This window comes from Denticeps clupeoides, chromosome 15 (genome assembly GCF_900700375.1).
Source record: "Denticeps clupeoides chromosome 15, fDenClu1.1, whole genome shotgun sequence".
In the NCBI taxonomy this organism is placed as follows: Eukaryota; Metazoa; Chordata; class Actinopteri; order Clupeiformes; family Denticipitidae; genus Denticeps; species Denticeps clupeoides.
Genome location: NC_041721.1, coordinates 14,292,773 through 14,318,991, shown reverse-complemented (window position 1 = coordinate 14,318,991; position 26,219 = coordinate 14,292,773). Strand labels below are relative to the sequence as shown.

At 42.0% G+C, this 26,219-nt stretch overlaps 1 protein-coding gene across 19 annotated transcripts in view; it reads right to left on the bottom strand.

Moving 5' to 3' along the window:
• wnk1b (WNK lysine deficient protein kinase 1b) overlaps nucleotides 1-26,219 on the bottom strand; it is a 72,192-nt gene that overhangs the window by 24,064 nt on the left and 21,909 nt on the right. For 17 of the 19 annotated variants that reach the window (XM_028953712.1, XM_028953720.1, XM_028953710.1 and 14 more), the window contains 7 exons: nucleotides 16,696-16,868; nucleotides 13,801-14,021; nucleotides 12,968-13,125; nucleotides 6,625-6,713; nucleotides 4,487-4,706; nucleotides 4,134-4,404; nucleotides 2,962-3,170 (listed from right to left, as the gene is read on the bottom strand). In XM_028953712.1, coding sequence (XP_028809545.1) covers nucleotides 2,962-3,170; nucleotides 4,134-4,404; nucleotides 4,487-4,706; nucleotides 6,625-6,713; nucleotides 12,968-13,125; nucleotides 13,801-14,021; nucleotides 16,696-16,868 — 1,341 coding nt within the window. Of the gene's footprint in view, nucleotides 1-2,961; nucleotides 3,171-4,133; nucleotides 4,405-4,486; nucleotides 4,707-6,624; nucleotides 6,714-7,674; nucleotides 8,257-12,967; nucleotides 13,126-13,800; nucleotides 14,022-16,695; nucleotides 16,869-26,219 lie in introns of those variants that run through there. The other 2 variants (XM_028953715.1, XM_028953728.1) reach the window with 2 other exon arrangements.

Sequence of the window (26,219 nt, the reverse complement as noted above, 5' to 3'; positions counted from 1 at the left end):
GCCACGTGACGAGCCAAAGTGGACAGGACGTCACAGGTACCTGAAAGTGGAGTTAAATATTCAAGGCTACAATCTTGACTCTAACCTGGAAACCTGCAGAATAACTCCTTTATTGATCTAAAAAAAACTTTATTTAGCTGAAGTACAAATGTCTGATGCAATGGAATTACTCCAAAAATGTTATTTTGCTGAGGTGTGCGGTATAAACATCAATAGGTTTAATGCCATAGCTGCATTCGCTTTAGCCTCTTTTTAAATAAATACATAATCAGTCCTCATCCATGTCTATTCCAGTCGGAAGGTCGGAAACTCAGGTTGGACACTCTGAATGGCCCTCTAGTGAATGTACAGCGCGATTACTGATGCCAGCGTAGGACGTATGAGGATGCTCAGTCAAAATATTTGAAATTAGGGTCCTAATGTTTTTGGACATCTGCGATTAATTATTTATGTTGTCTCCTCCTCCTATTCCAGTTTAAATTAAATCACCTTTTCCTTTAACTCATTTCAGGCAGCCAGTGGTGGGTTCCTGTTCCACATTGGTTAGCCCATATGGCATTCCCCTAGTTCACCCCCTGGGACTAACATACAGAGCTGGCAAAGACAGCTGGGAGGCTGGAGCGCCGGCGTGGTGGGGCCGAGTGCAGGGGCAGGACACACTCCAGGGCTTTGGACAAACGTCCTGCAAATGTCTCCCCGTCAGGCCTCCCAGGGCTGGGGGAGACGGAAGCTGATGGGGCAGGAGGAGGGGAGGAGGGTGGCTCAGGAGGGCATGGCATAGGAGCAGTGACAGGAAAGTAGGGGACACAGACAGACATGCTACGACCACGGCGGCAGGGTGGTGGAACAGGCTGCAGGTAAAGGAAGGAACCAAATATGAACAATCTTAAAATAAACACTGGGGGGAAGAAAAAAAAAAAACATGAAAAATTTTAAAGATACAGAATACTGAGCAAGGACACATGAGAAACAAATGAAAGCCTTGGGTAAAAAGTAAGAAATACAATCTATAAACACTTCAATTTAGCTATGTCACTAATAGATTGCAATAAATAGAAGTAAAATGTATTTGTAAGTATCCCGTTTCGTTATCTAATACAGTACAGAGGACATTAAAAACAATGTCACTTGGACATATTCAACAGGGAGTTGGAAAATTTATGCTGAGAGGGAAGCCTTTTTTCCCCCTATTTGGAACCCTGTCATGGATTATATGGTGTGAAGGAGGGAAAGTGACTTTGAAAATAGGAGCTTTAATATCAACAATAAAGATAATAGGGCATTCATTAATGTTAACAATAATGAATGGGTGCAATAAAAGCTTTCAAGGTTGGTCGTCATTAAGGCTTAAATGTGAATTATGAAAAGTGGACTGTTAAAATAAAACAGTTCTTTATTCAGGCAATACGAAGAATTGCACAAGTTAGCTCTATGTGCCTAATTTCCTTTTGAGCAGCAGATTGTCTGTCAAAAGCCATTGGGCTGAAATTCTGTAAATTTAATTTAGACTAGAGCTGTAAATTATGGTTCTCTTTTTTTCTGCTTCAGAAGTACCAGAGTGTTGCAGAAACCGTTGTTCTCTACACGAAGATTACTGGTCGTGTTATGCAAGCTCCGAGGTTGCTCTGACATAGGACATGACAACATATTGTACATATTGAGAAATGTGCATTAATCATATCCTGGCATTAACCAACGCTATTCAATTGCCTCCACAATTGTTTCTTGACATTCATTAACATTTAATAGAATTTTAAAATAATTATGTTGAGATTTTCTGACTATCACCCAATATGGCAGAATATAATGCAGTATACTGAAAAGAAAAAGAAAAAAAAAAAAAAAAGAACATAACTCTAAAATTGTAAATAAACGTGGTTGGTGCTCGGCAGGAGGGCAGGAGGAGTGCTCTAAAGAATTGGATGCATGAATATCAGGGCACATGAGAGCGGGAGGGCCATTTGTAAAAATCAATCTCAACGAGCTGTTGCTTCTGATTGGGTTTGGCTTTTTTTTTTTACATGCAACACACCAATGCCATACTAACACAACACAACTTTTTATTATTCTGTTACAGCATGCAACCATGACTAATCGCCATTCATCTCAGTATTTCAGCCCAATATTAATTCAAATAAAACCCAAACTGTGCATTAGCTGTGCACAGGTAAAGATTTTTCTCAAGATTTCTAAAAGCAGTAAGGGCTTACCTTAACTTGGGGATTCAAGAGCACACCAGATGTCTGACAAACCCTACTTAAATACTGTGAGGGAGAATTGTTTTCAGTCTAACTTGACCTTACAATGGATGTAGTACTTACATGAAAAATATTCTTGCTCAGGGTTGAAGGCAATAACCCGTATAGTAGCACTGTTATAGTACAACACGTTCCAACACAAAACAAAGTACGGGGGCACGGAATTGAAAGGAATTATTGTTATTCCTCCATCAACCCAATCAGCAGCGGTCATGACGCCTGCTATGGTCATTTAAGAACCTGCTGACATTCTTCAGTAGACAAACAGGGCAGCCATTATGTCGGAAGTGAAACAAATAAATGAAAAGTTCAAAAGAACTAAGGGCTAATTCAAGACCAATTCTCTTCTTTCTGGGCTTGTGGCAGTATGTTAAATGTGTGTGTGCATTCTGTTTGGGACAAAGGGAAATACAATGACTGTTTTGGTCTGAATTTGTCAGTGTGAGCCTCCAATTAATTCATCAGTGAATCAGCTGCTGTGCCATGAACAGAAGGGGCTGGCGGTTTAATGAGGGAAGGGGGAAAGGAACACAGTTCCTTCTGTTTAAAGGTAATAAACAAAACTGCAGGGGTCGGTTCTCTCCGAGCCTCTCAGAAAAATGCCCTATCCTGTACACAGCACTACAAACCGTATTCCAGCACGCACTGCAAAGATGACAGGCACGGCGGGCACGTCCAGTCACACTCTAAAGAGAGTACTTACCATCGGCTGCTGAGCGTAGACAGGGTGGTGCTGGGGTTGTTGCGGTTGGCTGTGCTGGGAGGCAGGGGAAGGGTAGGGAACCTGCTGCTGCTGAGGTTGGGAAGGGGGCTGTTGGGGGTTCTGGGGAGAGCTGTACGACAGGTTCATCTGACCAAGATGGGAGTCTGAGAAGACTGAAGAGCCCTGGCCGCTGTCCACCGTGCCGTCTGCTGTGGACACAATAGAATCTGGTGTGATCTAGTCCTCAGAACAAAAATCAGTAGAGATAGAACCATAGTTATGAGAAATGGACAACTGGGGAACTCAGAAATTTCACTTTGTGAGATAATTTAGCATTAGTATGAGTTCCCCTAGCCTGTCTATGGTCCTGCAGTTGCTAAAAATGGTGATATGTATAAAGCGTGCTTTGGTCATCCTGCTCTGCCGAATGACTAAATGACCGAATGGTCGGATCTGGAATTTGGCCCTGTATGATGTCATACCAGGAAAGGTTACCTCCTCTTTCTTATGCTTTGCCCACCTAGAGAATTTCACACTCCTCCCCTAAAAAATTTGTTCCACAAAACACAATTTTTTTTCTTGATAAAGCCTTGCTAAAATTTTATATGGCTGTGTGTCTTTGAGCCATTGCTATACACTGTAAACATTTGCAGATGGTACGGTTCCTGTCCCCACCACCACCCTCCACCTAGCCTCATTTCGCTCCTCCTCATTATCATTTAAATCTACAGACACAGAAACGGCACATTCTGGGGAAATGTCATTGTGGGACTGGCTCAAAGTGGCATTAATTCCTTTAGATACAGTATTATTAGGGGACCACAAGCACTTATATAAAAGCTCACAACATGTCATGGCAACCTTTAATTAAAATATCTTTTTATATTTTTTAAATATATATATATATAATTTTTTTTTTTTTTATGCCTCTCACTGACAAAGATTAAAATCTATTTTACAAAGCTCCAGGTTCCAGTGGGTTGTATGGCATGCTCACGGCCAATCAAAATGGTAATGGGGCTTTTTAGGGCCTAACCTAAAACTATAGCAAAATAGGAGCTTCCATTCTTCCTCTTCTGATGCACACACAGAGCAAAAAGGTTATAGGAGATGTCAAATATATCTTCAGGTGTTAAAGGGCTTATCTGCCTGTGGCTCATCAGTGTACGTACATGTCACAGAGTGGCCTGCCTGCTGGTACTGCAGCTGCTGCTGGTGCTGGTCAACCTCAGCCTCCTCTAACTCAGCCTGGGGTACAGTACTCTGCTGCTGGCCTTTTTGAGGCTCAGCCTGCTGCTGGTTCTCCAGGTCCCTCTTGCGCTTCTCCTGCTCCTCCCGCACTAGTTGCCTCTGCTCTCTCTTGCGCTGTATCAAAGACACGCGGTCCTTGATAGCTTTTGCCATGGTCTTGTGGTCGGCTTCACACACGTAACCCGATTCCACCTTTGACAAGAGCACACAACACACAAATAAAATCATAAACGGTCTTATTTAAACCAGTTAAAAACTAGGCAGAGCAGCCTACCATTTCCTGGGCCACATCTTCAGGGACGTCCTTGGTGAGATCGAAGGAGAACTCAATGGCTTCGTTGTCTTTGTACTTGCCCTTCAGTTTCTTGACATCTTCTATGCGCAGCCAAAGCTTTATGGCAACCATCTCCCCATCGTCCTCCTCAGCCAGCTCCACACGCACCCCCGTCTCTTCCTGGAAGAAGGCATGGTTCAGCAAGTCCTTGATGGCATACCTGCAGATACACAGAGCAGCAGTGTTAAGTAAGTGGTGCCGGCATTAACAAAAACCTGTGCAATATTATAATTTCAATAAAGCGGAACAATTGCTCATGTCACGGCTTGGAACAACCTGATGTCAAATGAATCAACATTGTGCTGAAATCTTAGTAAGTAACAATTTGATGGTATTAAAATGAGCCGGTCAACCACGGGACAACTAATTTCCAAACATGAGCATGGTCACTTCAACTAAGGGACGCCTTTGTCTCATTTCATCAGTCTTATGATGTAACTGATGTTCCGTGGTTTGACTGCAGGAGCCAGTGTTGTGTTTCTGCTTGTAAAACTGGACAAACATAGATATGAAAGACTGAGACAGAAGTGAAAAAACAACAAAGAAGGGAGGAAAAATTAACCCTCAGTTTGCACTGCTTTGGAAATACAATGCAAGACAAGCACCTAACCTTATTTAACCAACAGGCTGGAGTGCAGTCCTTGACCACATGGGTTCTGATAAATAATGATTATTAAAAATATGCATTCATGTATATGCATTTATGAATCATGTGTATGCTAGACAAAATGGACTCTACATTTGTTCACAATCACCTAAATAAATAAATAAAATAAAAAAAAGAAAAATTTTAAATCTTAATGAAGTATGAGCGCAAAACAAAGTCTTCTATAATTAACATATCGCCAGAGTGCAAACCATTTCCACTGAAATGGCATAGGGCATTCTGAACATGAACTTCATGCAAATAAATGTCTGTAGGAAATGTCTCCACTGCGAATGTATGTAAGCAGAATGAATGTTCAGAATTAACAGAATATCCTATTCTGTTATTCAATATTAAACTAATATTAAACTTTAATATTATTAAGCACTTGTCTTGATTTCACATGTCCACTGCCTAGAGGGAAGTGAGATCTGATATTATCTTTATTAGTTTAGGCCACAATTATGATGCTTCACGCACACACAATCACGTTTACAGACACACATAGGCACATGTACAAAAGCATGAGACAAGACAACCATGAAAGGTACACACACACACACACACACATACACACACATACACAAGGACAGCTGAGGCCAGGGTCAGGCCACTAGGGTGGAGCCTTTAGCAGGAGTCATGCATTGTTAAACAGCGCCTTGGCTAACAACACCAGAGAGTTGACTTCAGCTTTTTCCGATGCATGTTCAGCGAAATATCATCCACCTACTTACAGTATAAAAAAAAAGCACAATGCCAATATTCATCTGATATTTTTTTCCAATTCATATCAGCTGCACTTTTGTGGAATGTCTGAGATTTGAGGAGATTTTCATGAAAAACGAGTCACATAAAAATGCATTTCTGTTCAATAACTGACATAATGACCTTTTTATGTAGAAGGCAAAGATGAGTTTCAAGAGTGATTGTGATGGGAGAGGGAATTCATTCTTGATTATTACAGTCTAACAAGCCTTGGCCCCTGCTACAGGAAACGGTCAAGTCAGAAGTCATGTTTGGGCTTGGACGAAATCTGAGATGGGAAAAAAGGAAAATCGGTTTGTGTTCTCAGGCCATGGTGACCTGGGTGTTGCTGTAGATTTATGATTTATGTATGAGTGTGTGTGTGTGTGTGTGTGTGTGTGTGTGTGTGTGTGTGTGTGTGTCAGTCATTTGCCCTGATGCAGTGGGGGAGTGTAAGAAACAGACCTTAACGAACAAAAATCCCAACAGGGCGTCTAGGGCCTCATTAAATTGATATGCTACAGTAAGCTTTGTTACAATAGAAACTCACTGTGTGTGAGAGAGTGAAATGCTCACAGAATACATTATTTTTAGCATTAGGGAACATACATGTATAAGTGCATCTGTGGTTCACCTGCAGAGTGTATGAGAAAGTGTGTGTTTGTGTATGAAACCTTGAGTCTCTCACCTCTCATCCTTGTTCTGGCGGATGCATCCCTCTATGATCTCCTTCACTTCAGGTATTGCCACCTTATCAAAGCTGCCAGGCTTCACTCCCTGTTAGACAAAGAAAGCAGAGCAGACAGATTAGCCTGCAGATCAAATGTACAAGGCCCTGACTTTCACCCATCCAAGTGCAAAGTTCTGTTTCAGCTTTTTCAGTTTTGTAACTTTTCACAAAAAAAATTTCAGGACTTGCATATAATGCATATAATGAACAAGGACACCGGCCAGCACTTGAGACAGTCAGTCAGTCAATCATGGCAAGAATAATAGCCTGCACCAGGCCTTAAGGCAGTATGTGATTCAGATGCAAGAGACGGGATGTATTCTTTTCTTACACAATTTATGACACATTTTGGCATCACAGCATCAGCATATAGAACATACCAGTCAATTTGACTAGTTTAACATTTAATACAGGAAATCCACCCTGTGAGACACACAAACAAAGTTTGCAAAGTTTGCCAGTGAACATATACTAGCTGTAAACAGAGGACTGTGGCTTCTAATGCCTGTAGCTGGGCAGTAATTGGAGAGTAATGTGCGTGCTGTTAGCAGAATCTCCCTGTGAGACTTAAAAGGGGAGGAAATCTGCAGCCATCATAGCCATTTCACTGCATTTATCTGCTAACATACAGGGCAAATCAGGAGCTGAACAGAGCGAAATCACCACTTAATGAACCTAATTAGCCAGATATTCAATAATCAATGCTTTCATTGATTATTCATTCTTTTTTTTTTATTTAAAAGCTAAATCCACAGTTAACATTTGCTATGAATATATAGATTTAGCTTTTTTGTTTTTTAAACAAACAAAAATAGCTATATATTATTATTGTTTTTATAAGTGGGACAAATACTGTTTTTTTTTTTGTGTAATACATTATTTTTATTCAATCACATTTTGTTGTGACTGGAAATAAAAACTACTTAAGACAATGCTCTCTGATCACCTCAAAATGCACTAAATTAATAAACAACATAAAAGCATGAAAGAAGTAGAAGCCAGACTTACCAAGATAACCTGCCAACACTGAGACCTCAAGGCATATTACTGTCCAAACACAGTGGCCCGTCTCCTTACCAAACCCCAACAGTCCCTCTTATATAAGAAGGCCCACCCCAGTTAGATTCCTGCGTCAAACAAAGTTAGGGATGACGGAACACCTAATGGAATTAAGTGAGAAATGGCAAAGAATCCCAATAAAAAAAAGATTAAAAGAGCTCATTAGACATTCTGCTGTTGAATGGGGGCCCTCAAAGCCGGAAGCACGCTTCTCTTGGGCCAAATTAGACGTAATTATTATCCACTTTGCAAAAGTAGAGGCAGGGCACAAAGAAGCTGGGATAAATACCTGGGATGTAAATCTCTGGCATTAAGGAGCCTCTTAAAATCTCAAGTTAGTCAATAATTTACCGTTACTGCCCATTTAATTGAACTATAGGCTACAGACAACTATATAATTCTTACCTAGGGCTGAAGGCACCAGACTTCAGATAATATCAGATAATAGTTAGATAATATCTCAGCCATGTTTTTACCTGAAGGTATTGAAAAGCTGACCCACTTGTCAATATTTTTATTTATAACAAAAAACATAAAATGCTACCTGTGGCAATATGGTTAGAACATCTTTTCAGCAGCACTATGAACTTATTTTCAAAGGCAATTTTATTTCTGAAAAACATTTCTTTAACCATTTCCAAAGAAAAAAATAGGATTAGGCAGTCACCTACCAAAGTAAGGGCCTTTAAAGTAACTGAATACATTAACTACAAATGACTGAGTTCCACTCAAACTGTCACTGCCCATAAAGTCTTAGGAACCAAAATTAAAAAAAAAAAAAAGGTCAAGCAGGGCAGCAGAGCCAAAAATAAAACACTACAGGGAGTGCAGAATTATTAGTCAAATGAGTATTTTGTCCACATCATCCTCTTCATGCATGTTGTCTTACTCCAAGCTGTACAGGCTCGAAAGCCTACTACCAATTAAGCATATTAGGTGATGTGCATCTCTGTAATGAGAAGGGGTGTGGTCTAATGACATCAACACCCTATATCAGGTGTGCTTAATTATTAGGCAACTTCCTTTCCAAAAGAAGGACTTGACAGGCTCAGAAAAGTCAAAAATAGTGAGATATCTTGCAGAGGGATGCAGCACTCTTAAAATTGCAAAGCTTCTGAAGCGTGATCATCAAACAATCAAGCGTTTCATTCAAAATAGTCAACAGGGTCGCAAGAAGCGTGTGGAAAAATCAAGGCGCAAAATAACTGCCCATGAACTGAGAAAAGTCAAGTGTGCAGCTGCCAAGATGCCACTTGCCACCAGTTTGGCCATATTTCAGAGCTGCAACATCACTGGAGTGCCCAAAAGCACAAGGTGTGCAATACTCAGAGACATGGCCAAGGTAAGAAAGGCTGAAAGACGACCACCACTGAACAAGACACACAAGCTGAAACGTCAAGACTGGGCCAAGAAATATCTCAAGACTGATTTTTCTAAGGTTTTATGGACTGATGAAATGAGAGTGAGACTTGATGGGCCAGATGGATGGGCCCGTGACTGGATTGGTAAAGGGCAGAGAGCTCCAGTCCGACTCAGTCGCCAGCAAGGTGGAGGTGGAGTACTGGTTTGGGCTGGTATCATCAAAGATGAGCTTGTAGGGCCTTTTCGGGTTGAGGATGGAGTCAAGCTCAACTCCCAGTCCTACTGCCAGTTTCTGGAAGACACCTTCTTCAAGCAGTGGTACAGGAAGAAGTCTGCATCCTTCAAGAAAAACATGATTTTCATGCAGGACAATGCTCCATCACACGCGTCCAAGTACTCCACAGCGTGGCTGGCAAGAAAGGGTATAAAAGAAGAAAAACTAATGACATGGCCTCCTTGTTCACCTGATCTGAACCCATTGAGAACCTGTGGTCCATCATCAAATGTGAGATTTACAAGGAGGTAAAACAGTACACCTCTCTGAACAGTGTCTGGGAGGCTGTGGTTGCTGCTGCACGCAATGTTGATGGTGAACAGATCAAAACACTGACAGAATCCATGGATGGCAGGCTTTTGAGTGTCCTTGCAAAGAAAGGTGGCTATATTGGTCGCTGATTTGTTGTTGTTTTGTTTTTGAATGTGAGAAATGTATATTTGTGAATGTGGAGATGTTATATTGGTTTCACTGGTAAAAATAAATAATTGAAATGGGTATATATTTGTTTTTTGTTAAGTTGCCTAATAATTATGCCCAGTAATAGTCACCTGCACACACAGATATCCCCCTAAAATAGCTAAAAAATAAAAACAAACTAAAAACTACTTCCAAAAACATTCAGCTTTGATATTAATGAGTTTTTTGGGTTCATTGAGAAGATGGTTGTTGTTCAATAATAAAATTATTGAACTCAAAAATACAACTTGCCTAATAATTCTGCACTCCCTGTATTCTGGCATGAAGGACCAGTATGTTACTGTAACTGCTGAAATGGTGGGGATATCACAGCAAAAATGCAAAACATTTTTTTTGCAAAGCAGGTCACGCAAGAGACGAGAGGGTCACTTTAACACTGAGAGGTCACAAAACTCAAAACACGGCATCTACACCACTGCATTCACAAACCATCTGACTGCATCAAACTTCTCCAGAACCTGTCATGCCTATTCAATTAGATTTGAAGAGATTAAACATCATATTACGTCGCTGTGTGCTGCACCCTCCCAGTCGGGGTAGCGGGTGTGTTTTTCACAAAAAAAGTATATTATTTTAAATATATATATATATATATATATATCTGTAAGATGGGGCATTCTGCAGGACCACTGTGCTTCTGCAACTTTGCCTTGTAGAGAGGCAAACACCTCTTTGTTCTCGTGACAATTTGGTGGTGGTGGTCCATGGGGGTCTGTCTCCTGTTCTTTGTTCTTGCGACCATTTGGTAAATAATAGGTGTGAAGCGCCAGCCATGTTTTTTTAGATGCCTGCTCTCTTTGTCTGCCCCAGACGGGAGACAGAAACAACAAAATCTGATTGGTCTGTGACAACTTCCTGTGGGTCAAATGTATAAAGTTCTCGAGTCTTCTCTCTACCCATTTTTCTCCTGGTTCAGGCTTTTCTGTCTTTTTTCTATATTTTCCTCCTGTCTTTCATTTTGGTTTTCTCTGTAACATTGGTAACTTTTTTTTACATAAAACATTTACATGTAACTGCAATAATAATCTATTGATGTTAAGAAATTAGAAACTGTTCATTCTCTTAACCGCTATTGTGCCATGCCTCTTTCTGCCAGGTAACATCAAGTTGAAGTGGTTTGAATACAGTGCTTTTGTGTGTAGAGAGAAAGAGTTTTACTCCATTCTCCTCAATTTTACATATCTAATTAAATTCACAATGTAAAATTCAATGCATCCACTGTGATGACAGTGTGCTGGGCTTTTTCTCATCCTAGTTTGTTTATTGGTCTGTATATACACCCATCGGCCAAAGCATCAACACAACCTACATAATATTAAGAAGATCCCCATTTTGGCAAGGACTGTGGTTCCATAGTGCATTCTGGTGCCCTGCCTTCCCCAAGAAAAATGGGATGCTTCAGATCAGCTCACTCTCTCTCATGGCTCTTTGGTCCAGCTCTGTTGCTTTAGGTGGTGGACATAGGTCAGCATGGTCAGCTGCAGCTACACATTTGTATCATAATCTTTTTAGCTATTTGAAATTTTATATTGCAATGCTCACAGTTACAGTAACATTCCAGAACCTAAACCTAGCACTAAGTTGCCGTACTGCTGAGCGGTCGACTGAGACGGACAGTGTTGCAAGCCCACGGGCAGCTTGGTGGTTGTCTGAGTTAACAGGTGGAGAAGCGAAGCCAAACTGACAGCTCTTCCCAGTCAGCGCAGCCACAAGCTCACACACAAAAACACAACCGGCCAGGACCAGCTGAATCATCCGCCAGAGCCTTTCTATAACATTCCACCGTTTCAGCCAATCTGAGAACAAAGCAGACAGGAGGATTTCCTGTCACTGATTGAGCAATAACACAAAAAAAAAAAAGAGCTGGAGATACACGGAGAAACAAAATGTAGCAGTTGCTGTTAAGTTTGTGGTTTGCCATCAGCAGCTCTGCTAATGAAAGAACTGCTAAACAAACTGACAAAACACCTGACAAAAATGTGTCCCTGCCCCCTCCTGGCCCCTCGCTATCATTTAAACAAGAACTTCTCAAAGCAGTAAGTAAATAGCACGCCACTTCTTCTACCCGCCTCATGTTTGTCTCAGTCAACTGAAAGGCATCATATGACCTCTCAACTGACTCGAACAAAACAGGATGGCTCATGACTGTGCTGTTTCTTTCATAGGGGAAGAGTAAACAGGCGATGGGGAAGAGAATGAAAGGACGCCCATTAGCTGAAGCACAAAATTAGATTACATCCATAGTTCAGCTCTCACACTGCTGCTAATGGGGGCCGGACAGCCAGGCCTTACGTGGGAGCACTCTCCTACTCAACCCCCACTTTAAAAGGTCCTCCAAAGAAGAACAATAAAGCAGTCCCTGATGTAACTATCAGCAGTTAAGAGACTATTAGGCCGTTTGGCGCTTCAGAGGGCCTGAAAAGGGTCTAAAAATACCTCAGCACCAGCTCGGCAGGACCGCAGCAGACTAAGGCTTACTGAAGATTAAAGATATTTATGAGACATGACTTGTAGATAGGAAGAAATGCATGACTGCATTAACACACTGTGCAAAATTAGGACATTAATCCCTTGTAGTCGGCACGTGCTGTCTTTCGGAAAGGCAATAATCACTTTGAAAAGTAGGACCATACGGAAACATGGACAAAATATGATATTTTACAATTCATTTACATGGTTGAAGAATTTTATTGAGTTAGCCCTTCTGAGAACAGGCATAAATTGTACCCATTGTTTTTAGCTAAATTAGTTTTTAGTACATCGCAAGCAAGCCTCTTGACCTTAATTCTAAGAAAACAGATATTGTGCAATGTTAACTTACAGAGTAAGAAGAAGGAAAAAAAGTTATTGAAATGGCAAACAGATAGTAGTGAACACAATGTCTATCTGTGGGGTGTGACAGTTTCCTCATATGGCCACGTGGGAAATGAGGTGGGCACGTTTACATGTGAAATAGCCAAACAACTCCCAGAATCCTGCATGGGTTACTAATGGAAAAGAAAGAAAGTGGGTGGAAACCTGAGCTGATAAACAGTTGAAGTGATAAGATGGAAACTGAATGGCAGACATGCAGGTAAACATTCTGTATAAGAGTGATGGTGTCAAATGGGAGGACGGGGCACTCACACTGGTGACTCTACGGTAGATTTGGGCGGGGTTCTGGCACTCAGAATATGGGTACTCAGATGTGGCCATCTCCAGCATACACATGCCAAATGCGTACACGTCCACCGACTCGTCGTACTTCTCCTCATACATCTCTGGTGCCATGAACTCTGGGGTACCTTTCAATACAAAAGGAAACCAATTCATTTTCTTGCCTTGTAAATCTCAGAACAAGAACATCACCCGTAATCACTTAGACCTGGCTTATTAGCTTAGCAAAATGACTTAAGACCATGAAACAGGACTTAAAAACTCAATTAGTGTTCATTGAGTCACTATAGCCATCTTCCACAGTCAATGAAATGAAGGGCGATAGCAACAGACCCTTCAGTACAGCCTACAACAGAGTATGAATTGGCAAAATGATATTATATTTCAAATTCTAGCCTTCCAGTTTGCTGAGACATTAACAACCCAGAATTCCAGAGAGGCTTTACCATATGAACACACTTTCACATGCTTTATTGCACTCAAATGTTTGTGTCATGGCCAACTACGCTCAGCTGGCAGACACTAGGTGCCAAATCCACTTCCTCGTGTTTTTACGTATTGAATACAATGAATCCCTTTAATGCCAGGTGTGGATTTTATGTGCTTCTCAGTTTAGAATGACTTTATAGGAGCCTGTTGTTCAATCCTGCTAAAATGTAAACAAATAAAACACATTTTGCATTATGCAAAATGATAAAGCATGCCACAGAAAAAGCGTTTCTTTAGACAATGTCAAAGTCAGAAGTGGACCATTATTTTTTCCTCCCTCTTATTGAACATGAGAAGAAGAGCAGCGGTCCTACCGATAACGCTTTTGGCGAAGGAAGATCTCTTAAGTGTGGCCAGGCCCAAGTCACCAATCTTCACGGAGCCTGTGGGGCCTGTGATGAAAATGTTGTCGCACTTGAGGTCGCGGTGAATGATTGGAGGGGCACGTGTGTGCAGGAAGTGCAGGCCCTTCAGAATCTGTCGGCACCAGCTTCGCAACACCTTTATCTTCATCACTTTGAAGCGTTTCAGGTACCTGAGGAGGATGAGAAACATACAGTTTACAGAGAAGAAATGTAATCTCATCCAGCAGAGCCAGAAAACAATGGATCTACTGCACATGACCGCCCACGGTGGGCAGCAGCAGGGTCCCTCCGCTGCTATTCAAGCATTTACCTAAAGCCTTCCAAACCTGCCAGCCACCGCTTAAAGGATTAGGCCTTTCCAGGACAGAACTAGGGTGAAGGAAGGAACAAGGTAATGATTCACAGGAATACAACGCTGCCCGTGGGCCATTCACATGCTATCTGAGTACCTCCACTGCTGCCAAGACCATAATTCTCCCAAGAACACCTTAAACTTGGCAATTTTCACGTGGAACTAGAGTTAAACCATACTGGTTACCAGTACGGAAAGCGTTCCAACTGCTAAAGCACTGCATTTGTGTCGAGGAAATAATTAGGATGATTTACAGCAGTGAACAGATGGGATCAAATTAAAACAAAACATTTTCGCATATGGTTGAATTATGGGATTTGTATTTCAAGAAGATAACTTGTAGATGAGGGGTGAGGACCAGAGTTGAAGGAAGACAACGATGTGGAGCTCTGCTCTCTCTCCTCCACTTCAGATTAGATTAACTGGGGTCTAATGAAATCATCTGGAGCGGTGCCATGCCTCAGCCTTACTGCAGTAATGCTCATTACAACCTACTCAGTCTGAGTATGAGGACACTGGAGGAGCTGTGGCCTTCCCTGTACAGAAAACATTTAGTCTTTTTCTATTATATAAGAAATACAGACCTTTACAGGCTTTACAGAACACTAGTAATAACCAAATCAGATGATGGTCAGCTACACGTCATCAATGGTCACTGGACTTTTTACAGATAATAAACATTTGAGCTGTAACTACAGAATAGATGGTTTGAATAAACAGGCCCGTGAGCATTGGTCCTCTCTCTCACTCGCACACACATACACAAAAACACACATACAAGCTAGTCTTTGACCTGCATTAACATGCTAAATTCAAACCAGCCAACCAGTTTGACTTGGGTATGATCGAAAGAAGCCTACCAACACACTGTAGTTACATAGAGGGAATGTTTTGCTGCATACAGAAGTGACAGGTGGGTATTAAAGGAAAGGATGTGCACGGACATCACATTTGTCATTGTGTCATGAGAGGGATGTTTGTTTTACATCAAAAGCTTTCTTAAAGTGCAGTTTGGCCTCGAGGCTTATATGTCATTTAATACAGCAAGAGAGATAAAGGGGAAAAAAACATGTATAGGTCTTTGTGCCAAGTAGGAGGGGACAGAGCAGCGTGAAAGGGCGGTGCTGCTCTGACACATGGCTGGAAAAGTACAGACATGTGACGCGAGATCGATCTGGAGAGTTGAGTGTAGGCTTCGTACGCCAGCACGCTGCACATGGCCAAGTGGAGGTACATCGCCCACATGCCCACTCATCCAGATCAGCCTCTTTTATCTGGCCTTTACCGTTCCACCCCAGCAGTAATGTGAGGTCATTCGACATTCGTACTCAGCAGGTCATCTTTTTTTCTTTCAGCCTCAGTTCAATAGAAAAAAAGGCTCTTAGGATTGGACTTTGACTGAATCACCTCCTTCCCGTGGAGAGCATTTTGTGTGTGGGTGCATGTACGTGTCTATCTGGGTCGCTGTGCTGCTACCTGGACTCTCAGTCACTGTTTATCTATGAGGTGCGTGGGCAGCCATGCAGAGTGCTGCACTGTGGATGACTAGCATGTGCCTGAACCAGCCCTTTCACCAGCTGGTTGGGGTGAGCGCTGTGATCAGAGCTCAGAGGAGATTCAGACAAACGTTTAATTGTCTGAGGCTGTGGTACAGCCAGAGATGCTGAGAGATAGCAAAAGAAAACAACCTGACAAACAACCTTTGTATGCCATTAATAATATGTATCATAATTAAACTAGTCATGATAGTAAATAACTCAAATGGGATTTCATAAATTCCTCACTTTTATGAATCCTGAATTCAAACAGATGTATATACCTATGCCTTGTGTACCAACCAGTCACTTATATATATGCTGAAATTTCTATATATATCAGCATATATAAATATATTTAAGTTACTGAAAAAAATGTGTTGAAAGATTTGTGTAAATAGGTGTGGTTAGGATCCATTAAATAAAATGCTAAAAAGCGGTCCATCCACAGGAGGGAGCTGCAGCTCCTGAGCTTTACAAGAGCAGTAGCTGGATGATGGGCTCTCACACCCACAGGAATGGCAGGAATCTGCAAGAACAGCAGCAGATGGTGGGCAGCACCCACAATGCACTGCACACACGTCGGTGGGCAAGCCTTTTCTGCCCCACATTGGATTCATTACTGTAATGGGCTCCTCTCTGAACCATTGTGAACGCTATTGTGATACGCGGTTTTGTAATCATCTGCTGTGTCAGAGGACCTGCTGAATGTTTATAATGACAAGGGTTCTGTGGATGGATGTCCACATGGATGGGGCCCACTTGTTGAAATGCTGGTTAAGCTGCTGCAGCGTTTCCATTCCAATGTGTAACGTTACCAAAAGCTATGAATGCAACACTGTACAAGATCTAAAAATATTAATTATTATATGAGATCCTGTGTGACTGTGTGTATGCTAAGTGAAAGAGAACAACACGGCATATACAACAATGGCATAATGGCCTGTCCTCACTCACGTTTTGAGAGTTCCAGATGTCATGAGCTCAGTCACCAGCACAATGCACTTCCTGCCTTTGGAGGGCGACTCCCAAGAGTCGTAAAAACGTACGATGTTTGGGTGTTGCAGCCCCTTCAGCATTCCGGCCTCTTCCTTAAAGCGCTGCCGCTCTGACTTTGATAGCTTCCGGTCCTGTGGGGGCAAAGAAAAAGTGAGAGAGTCCATGAAGCGATGTACGACGGAGGTATACACTCAGGTGAACAATATGTATGAGTCAACATTAGTGGTCAATATTGCAAAACCCATTCACACATCCGTCAAATGTTCCCCGTGTGTACACCAGGTTTCCTAATGTGCCAGGGGACACACACAGTAACAAGTATAACATCCCTCCACCCAACTGATATCCATTCTGGGGTGCATCTTCATACTTCCATCGTTTCAGGGTAAGCTGAGTCCCTTGCCATCACAGCCAAAGACTGGGATTTGAATCATTTCACCTGCCCTCCCTGTCTTATCAATTGGTTCAATTAAACAGTTTGCGTTACTTCTTATGATGGCTTTTCTTTGTGTATGTGATCTCTAGTACATATCCATGCTAATCACTTTGTCACATACAGAAATGACAAATGATATTACTGGAAGAAAAGATGACAAAACAAAAGATGGTAAATTGAGGAGAAAGATGAAGCCCAGCGATTTTTCCATTTCATCAAGTTTAGTAATTTGCTAGAACTAGCACTCATACCATTGAAATGACAGAACAACCTGGGAATGGCGCCTGTGGTTTGCAAGGAAACTGGAGGTGTTTTTGCGTATCTGTGTGTGTGATCTTATCTTGCAAGTCATCTTTATAGAGAAAGTGCAATCAAGCACAGGTGACAGTGAAGTGTAAAGGGCAGCCTCTTCAGATTCTATTCTTGGAATCTGAAAAAGTAAAACTTCTTCAAACAAGATTATTCCCATGGGCGACAAGACAGCAGCTTACCATGCAGGATACATGGGCCAAGGTGTTAAAAAAGCTCGCACGCTTTCCTTAACAGTTCTTAGTTCTTGTGGAGAGGCAAACCACCATCAACACATTTAGCAACACAGTGCCTTAAATATCAGACAGGTGTTTTTGTCTTTTGCTCCAGTACGTGCTCATGGTCACGTGTGCAAACAGGGCTGAAAATGACCACCGCTTTCATAAAGGATCACTGCGACCAGGTTGAGAATAACTGGTCTGTGGCCAGTGATTGCTCAGAATTTAAAGAAATGTAAGAAATTAGCAGTGTACCCAGTGTAAGCACCAGCAGCTGCAGAGAAGCACATGCTGCACAAGGCATAACATGAAAGTGAATGAGAGAGCAATTTAGACCAAAGTATGGGCCGTCACATGGACGCTAAGTTTGTATACTTAAATGTCTTTTACACATTAGCGACTCCTTCATGACAAGTAAAAAGTGGTAACTTGTTAGTATGTGTCAGAGATAGGCCACATGTTTTTGGTTGGTTCAACACAGTCCACTCAGAAGTGCCAATATTAGACCAATGTAGGTGAACAAGTTCAGTACATAAAAGTAAAATAAACCATACATTGAATATATGTGACTTTGGGATGGCAGTTTGGAATGATCCAATATCATCAACAGTCTCTTTAAGAGCTTCGCTGATTATTAGAAAAAACCTTTTCTATTATCTAACCCTACAGCAGAAAAGAGCAATAAAAAAAAACAAAAAAAAAAACAATGAAATGAGCAACAGCAAAATCCCTATCCCCTAGTTCCATCCCACTACCAATGACAATGGTCCCACATCCAGTACAGCATTCACTTTTGCACAGCAGTATTTGAACTATTTTGCTTCGCACATATATTATTAATTTCACTAGTCTAGTGCTGTCTGTCTGTCGCACACGTGCACCTATGATGGTTCATTAAACTTTGTTTAATTGTTTAAATGTTACATGTAGCACCAGGATCCAGAGAAATGTTGTTTCGTTTCACTATGTACTGTCTAACATGTATGAAGCCGAAATGACAATAAAGCTCAACTTCAACATCCAGTTCATATTAGAACATCCAGTTCATATTAGAAAATTACCACAGGACCACAGCATCGGTCTGTAGACCTCTAAAGTATATCTAGCCAATCTAGTACATCTAGTACAAGAAAAGTTTGCAGCACACAAAGCAACAAATATCTGCACATAAAGCTTTTAAATGAGATGTTCTGGGATGTAGAGGTCAAACAAAGAATCACACAGTCTCAGGCCTGTGAGGCTCATCGAATGGGGTTTACATGTGTGCCTTCAGCACAACTAGTTGTGTAGTCTCATTCAGCTGCGCTAAGCTCAAGGAATATTCTCTACAAGAAGCACAGGACATTTTTATAACACAAGTTACTTTATCCCCATAACTAGTGGTCAGAAATATGAACAAGTGTGACATGTATGTAGTACTCGTTGTTCTGTACTATTGGTAGTTTAATATAAAGTTATGATCAAAGCAGTTTGAAAACTTGCAATGTGATGTACGGGACAGAAAACTAGTTTCAACTTGTTAAAACTAACTTCCACAATATAATTCTGTAGACTCTGTAAGCATTCAGACAAAACTGTTGCACCATGGGTGTCAAAACTGTGTAACACTTCAATAAAATAATGTTTAAGCAGCTAAAATGACCAAGATGGTGTGATGCATGGGTCTAAAAGCTACACCAGAGCTGTTCAGTTTAACACATGATACCCAGTACTAAGAGTTAAAATGTGGTCCATAGTTTTGTATAGTATAGTGCATGAATATTTAAATTAATCGTGATGCACTATTCAATATAACATATACAAGCTGAACTTTGAATGTCTGGGTTATGATAATAATTTGCTTTGAATTTCATTAAAATTTTACATTGTGAGAGGTAACTGTGTTTCCAAATAATGTTCCACATTATTAGTACCCATCTTAAATACTAGGAAAATGAAAGTGCAAAGTTCCAGAAAGACTGGTAGTTCCAGGTTCCTTGGCTCCAGCCAAGTATGGAACCCCTCCACTGGGACAACACAACCGTGGTGCCATTATTTTATTTTACACTGAATGTAAAGGTGAACGTTATCAACCGGTCACATGAACAGACCTGTGAGTCCTATTTTGACAGAGATGAACACGCTACAAGTCCAGAGATCAAAACTGGAATACTGAAACCAATTTTGTTGAGACACCCTTGTTCCTCCGGGTCTTGTGTGTGCTTGTGAGAATACAAGTCAGATCAAGAAGCCCTCTGATAAGGAGAGTGTGTGATAACATCCCTAGAGATATTCAGCACACAGTGTCTCTGTCCTGCCCCTCGCATTCAGCGGGGTCTCCCAAACAACAGGGTTTTTGAAACGCTCCCACTCGAGGATTGCTGGACAGGTGTTCCTCACTCTGGAGCATTACAAGTTGAAGGCCCATTCAGCGGTAAACAGACATCCCACAGTAAGCAGGTGAAGGTGGACGCCGGTGTGTGTGTGTGTGTGTGTGTGTGTGTGTGTGTGTGAGTTCTCATGAAAGACTGTCTATTTTTCTAGCAGCCCTCCCAGCATACACAGGTGAAGAGGGATGAGAGAGCTGGCATAGAACAATATAAAAAAACATGCTTTAGGTCACCATGTATGTGCATAAACTCGTGAATGAGAATGCAGTAGACCAAATGTGATTCAGATTCAGCTGAGACTGAAGGCCCAAAGAGAGCTTGTGCATCACCAAGCACCTGTCGGAAGGTCGCTCAGCTAATGGTCTATGAAATATGGAGCCGTCTAAAACACGAATCCATTCAGTCCTGCGGTGGCAAGCCCAGGTGCCCCGCAGCAGCTAAAAATACGCCATGCCAGGTTGAGAAGTGGGACTTAAACTGGGTCTTCAGACGGGAACAGCCTGGCCAGAAAATAGGCTAGTGAGGTGACCCACAGGAAAGAGAACAGTGGTGCAGGGAGGCTTTCAACGCTGCACTCAAGTGATTGTTTTTGCAATCGTCGTTGAGAGGACATAATCGGCTTATCAGATACGGCTGGCCATTAAGTGGTGATACCGGTCCTTCCACTCATTATCTGGGTCAAATTTTAAATATGACTGTTCTACCTTTCTTTTTAAACTACCCTCACCCATCTGAAACAGTGTCACAAGTCTGAAGTCAAATAATTTCCCTTGAGGTTGGATAGATCTGCCTTTTGGTTTACTGTGACTCATAGTGATTAAGTTAAAAGTGATTAAAAGTAGCCTGTTAACTGTGATGACTGAATACCTGTCTAAACCATATGGTCCTTTTAACATAATAATGTGTCCTGCCACATTTTGAGTTTGAGGTGTTATCTTTGCCAAAACTGACTGTGCACCACCATATGGAAACAGAATTCTACTGGAACACTTAAAGATGCTTTCATGCCTTTCCATGTTATATATGATCCGCATGATAATGATAACTGGTTTTCTTATGGAAATGAAGTATAAACAAACAGATGGACATGATGAAGAATATTGATATTCAGTGTCACCTAAGGGGGTGTATGACCGTTCGAATGAGTAACAGAGGTGAGCAAAGTTACTTAGCATGCAATGTATGAAGTTTCGACCCCTTATTGTCTCCAAAAAGGGTTACTACTTTTTGTAAACTAGTTTGATGAAAGTTTGATGACGGTAACCATTAAGATTAAATGGACAACCATTTATGAATAGTTGACTGCAAAAATGATGAAACTAAATATAACGCCTGCAAACGTCAAATGCACTTGATCATTACTTTTGCATGTACCAGAGAAAATTACAATCGATAGTTACAGGGACAGTCCCCCTGGAGACACTCAGGGCTAAGTGTCTTGCTCAGGAACACAATGTTAGTAAGTGGGATTTGAACCTGTGACTTTGTGGGCTTGTGGTCCACAGCCTAGTGTGTAACACATCTGCCAACAACCATCATCATATTTCTTTAAATGATCCCGGAGACTCCTGGGGGGTCGTGGAAACACTTTAGTTTTGAATTCCTCTATTGCTACGATTAGTGAAAGGGCATGAGTTCAGACGGAAGCCAAATAATCTCCGCTGCTGAAGGGCATTTCAGGGGGGTAAAAAGGAAAAAGGAAGAAAGAAAGAAAGAAAGAAAGAAAGAAAGAAAGAAAGAAAGCAGAGATCTGCAGGCATGGTCATGAGTTTTAAAGGAGATTCAGCCAGTGATGCTTCGCATGACTGCTCCAAACAGCGTTGCTCAAAAAGAATATCATAAGACTTTGTTTAAAAAAAAAAAAAACGTGAAAAGATTTGGGTCAGAACAAGGGCAGCCTGCTGCTCGTTCTCCAAGCTGTTCAAAGAAACGTAAATCCAGCGCAGCCAAGATGACGGTGTATCTGCCGCGACTATTTATAGAAACATACTAATAATAGAAGACGACGGTCAATATTTCAGATCAAAGAACAGCGCGTGCAGTTCACTCGCTGTTCGACTCTGGATTTGTGCGACCCTGTGGAGTTGTTGACAAAGTGTTTACAAGGAAAAGATGTTTACCGGGCACCGGCCTGCCCCTAGTCACATGAAGTGCGGGTCAACAGTTCAATTCTACCAAACGCTCGCTCGCCCTCTTGTTTTCTCTCCATTACTCCTGAACTCATAGGGAACTGTGGAGTGATCTCATTTGAACCAACCAGATATATCAATATGGCTCCTGCTCCACCCCCCCGCCCCGCCCCTTTCCGTCTCCAGGTGCACTTTAATTTGCGAACAGACATCTGTTGGTTTTATGGGGTACAGTTCCTCGTGCGTGTTACGTCACAGCTGAGGGCCTGTAATTTGAAGAAACTGGAGCGAGGCGCTGGGTTCAGTCGAGGTCAACGAAGACTGGGTGTAATTACTGGTGCGAGGTTGAATGCGGAGGTCCTCGTGGTGAGCCCGGCTACTTGCCTAGGCGCATTTCTCGTGTTATGGCGTGCACGTAGTGTTCAGCTGACGACCCCCGTGGTGTTCCGCCGTTTTTCTTACACAGGCTGGCAAGTGATGATGGGAAGTCTTGTGGGTTTTCCCCAAAAGGAAGAGGGATGACACAGGAAATTAAAAGACAAGAAGGCACGAGAGTCAGACATCTGCTAAACATAATGAGAAAAACGTTTAAATCCGCATGCTGCGCTGACGCACAACTTCAAACCGGGCCTGGGGTTACACTGTAAACAGACATTTCAACACCAAGACCCAATTATGGAAGCAAACTACATCTTCAGGGTTCTCTTCTTGTTTTTGGCCTTAACCAAGGCAATGTGTCTTTCATTACTTCCTTTGTTTCCCGTAGCTTACATTTCAGACTTCCATCTCTCAGGAGGTGATGTCTAAGAAAACCAGATTGCATCTGCTATTGCATTTCAGGGATACGCTAAAGCTGAAGCTCAGATGAGCCCAGAAGAAAACGAAATTCAGCAGGAATGAAAAGAACGGATTGTGTCTTCTTTTGCAAGAAAACAGACCGTGTCTGGAGTCCCTCAGCAAAGGGATTGACAGGGGTGCAGGATCATCTTCCAGGTTAATGCAAGCACAAATGCCAGTATGCAATGACTAGGTGCATGACAATACATTCTTACTACCAAAGGTAGGGGGGAAAGTTGATTTTACAGGATGGCTGGTTGGCGTGTGTAGATCATTGAAAAGTATCCCACACTGGACACGGCAGGAACAGAAAGTGCTCCTCTTGAACCACTGAAATGTCCATCTGGAAGCACATTCACCCAGTAATTGTTCAAGTACATCACAATTCCCTTAAAAGCTTAGAACACGAGCAAATGCTCAGTGAAGACCACCATATCCGCTTTCAGCCGCCGTGAACGGGCTCCACATAGCTCTGTAGTCACCGTACTGAGAAAGGTTCATCAAAGATTTCCAGCTCGGGTCCTCCCCTTGTGCGCTCTACCTGATATGGTACTGTTTACATGTTTTAAGTGCCCTCATCTTCTGGAGCCATTTCCATCAATTAGGCCTTGAGAGCTTTCCATCTCCCCCTCGACTTCGAACGCAAAGTCAATAAAGCTGCCATGGTAATGAGCCTCAAAGACTAACACAGGCATAAAAATCAGGTGCCATGTGGATTAAGGCATGCCTATTTAACACCGCCCCTCTTCCCAGTCACCAGGCTTATTTTAACAAATCCCTGTAGACTGTAAATACAGAAAGAACTAGAGTCGTTTCAAGCAATTAAATAAATATAAGCAAAGGCAAAACTATGCCTCCACCTAAAAATAACCTAAAGGTGAATTTAAAAACAATGAAGACAAGTTTAGGATGTAAAAAGGAGCCTAAGCTATTTAAAAAGGGCCTTTCACAGGACCTACTTTGAACATGATCTCAGTCTCCCTCATTTCAGCTCGGCTGCTATGTGGGTCAGAGAAACAAGACATACTCAGTGAGAGCCTCCACCAGCCACGGGCCGGGCCACCAAAGGTCACCAGGGCTGGTGAGCTCCTCCCTGGAGCCCATTTTCAGTGCCCAGTGCCACTCAGAGACAGCCTCCATTGTTCTGAAGAGAGGCCAGTGTCCGGTTCCCTCCTCCTCGTTTTGGTCAAGATCCCACTCGCTCATTCTCCATCATTCTCTACTCTCAAAACAGACCTTGGGGCTCAGGAAGAGGGTGGGGTGGGAGTGACTGCTGAAATTTGTCTATAAGGCAGAAGCCTCAGTTTCACACAGGATTCCCACAATAAATCATCAGGGCAGAATAAGGACTTTACTCATGTTACCACCCTCAAGTGTCTTAAGAACTTTGAAGCATCTTTCTCACTTCTAAATTGCAAACTAAGAGAGGGACTGAGAAAATGGTGGCACTTTGGAATTCTAAGAGATTAACATCTCCTGTTATGTGCAGCAAAAAGAGGTACAAAAAAGGGCTGGGGGTAAGACTCTTCTGCAAACTACAGCTGCAAATTTTGAGGTTTTAATACCATAAACATACAGGACACAAGCTGAACCAGTGGCTAATCTGCACACTGAAGCCCTGCCACTCATTCACTCTTGGTCCCGACAAAATATCCTGAAGGTTGCCCCTTTAATACGGCAACTTAATTTAGTGCATCTCAAAGGCTTAGCCTAAGAGCCAGACCAGACATTTCATACCAACAATGTATTTCATTGTGCATTTACAGTTATTCAAGTAAGCAAAAGAATTTGAGGTTTTAAAGATTCTGTTTAATGCTAAATTAGATTATTCAAATTGAAATGCCTAGATGCCTTGAGATTTCATTTGGATTTGCACAGCTTGATGTGATCTCCAGCAGGTAGTAACTATACATGCACACATCAGTGAAAGTAAATGATTATAAAGGGCTGCTAGGAAGAACACCTGGAACACAACATACTATACCTTGAATAAGGTATATAAAGAATATAATGCTGTATTTGTGTTACTCCACACACCTTCAAAATCCTTCAACAAGCCTGCCGCAATGCCTCAAAACACCTACTGTCACACAGGAAATAGATTTAGAACGAGGAAGAAAACTTTAGTCTAACATTCTGGAAGGCGTTATGCCACTGCACACCAGTTGAAGGCAGAGCAGGAAAGGAGGGGGTTTAGGGAGTGAGTCAAGACAGTTGTCTGAAACGCTGACAGTCGTTTGCTTTTCTGTTTTTTGTCTGTTTGGCCTAGATAGCCCCAAAGCTTTGTTATATGAGCTGTAACAAATGCATTTCATTCAGCTTGACAGTTGATGACCAAAGAAAGCATGCATGCACACACACAGCTTTCAGTAAAAAAAAACCCTGTTTTTTTGCCAAGCAGCCACACCAGATCTCATTTTTAAGAGCTTTCACAGAAAATCTGGAGCACGCCTCAGAAACACACTGCTACAAGCCAGCCCTGGTTAAGAGCTTCCATATGTGTGCCTATCACTGCCAAGAAACATCAGGAGGCCTGTTAACCTAGTTTCACAGCAGCCTGGAAAAGAGAAGGCAGGGGGAGAACGCCAAAAGACCCACATCCTCAAAAACAAAAGTTAATTAATTAATTGAGGCAGATTACTCTGAAAAAAATGACAAGCCTGATTTCACACATTAGTCTTATAAAAAATAATTTTAAAAACACAAAGGGAATACGTCCAAGTTTGACACCCTGCTCTTTCATTGGTGCTTTCATTGGCTGAGACGGTCAAGGCCGTAACCCAAAAACCTATATTCAAGGGGCTCTTAAAAAAAATAAAAAAAATACAGTCACCCAGCCAGTCAGTCATCTGGGTTCCATTTAACACTTTGTAAAGTATGGAAGTGGCATATCGAATGGCATATGGTGGCAGGTGGTTACGTTCCTCAGTCCAGGCCGCACATCGAGTCTAGTATTACCACCCGTGCATGCATGGAATGCACAGGGCAAAAGTGGGCAAATGGACGAGGAAGTGGGCAGCCTTCTGATGGGTTGGCTACAACTGCAATGGGGAAATAGGTTAGTGGCCTGGCATGTGATGGGGAGTATGAGAAGGGTAGCAACACTGCAGCTGTCACTCACGCTGCTTTGAGGAAGCCTAGCTTGCTCACTCACACAGCACAAAAAAAAAAAATGTTTGAAGAG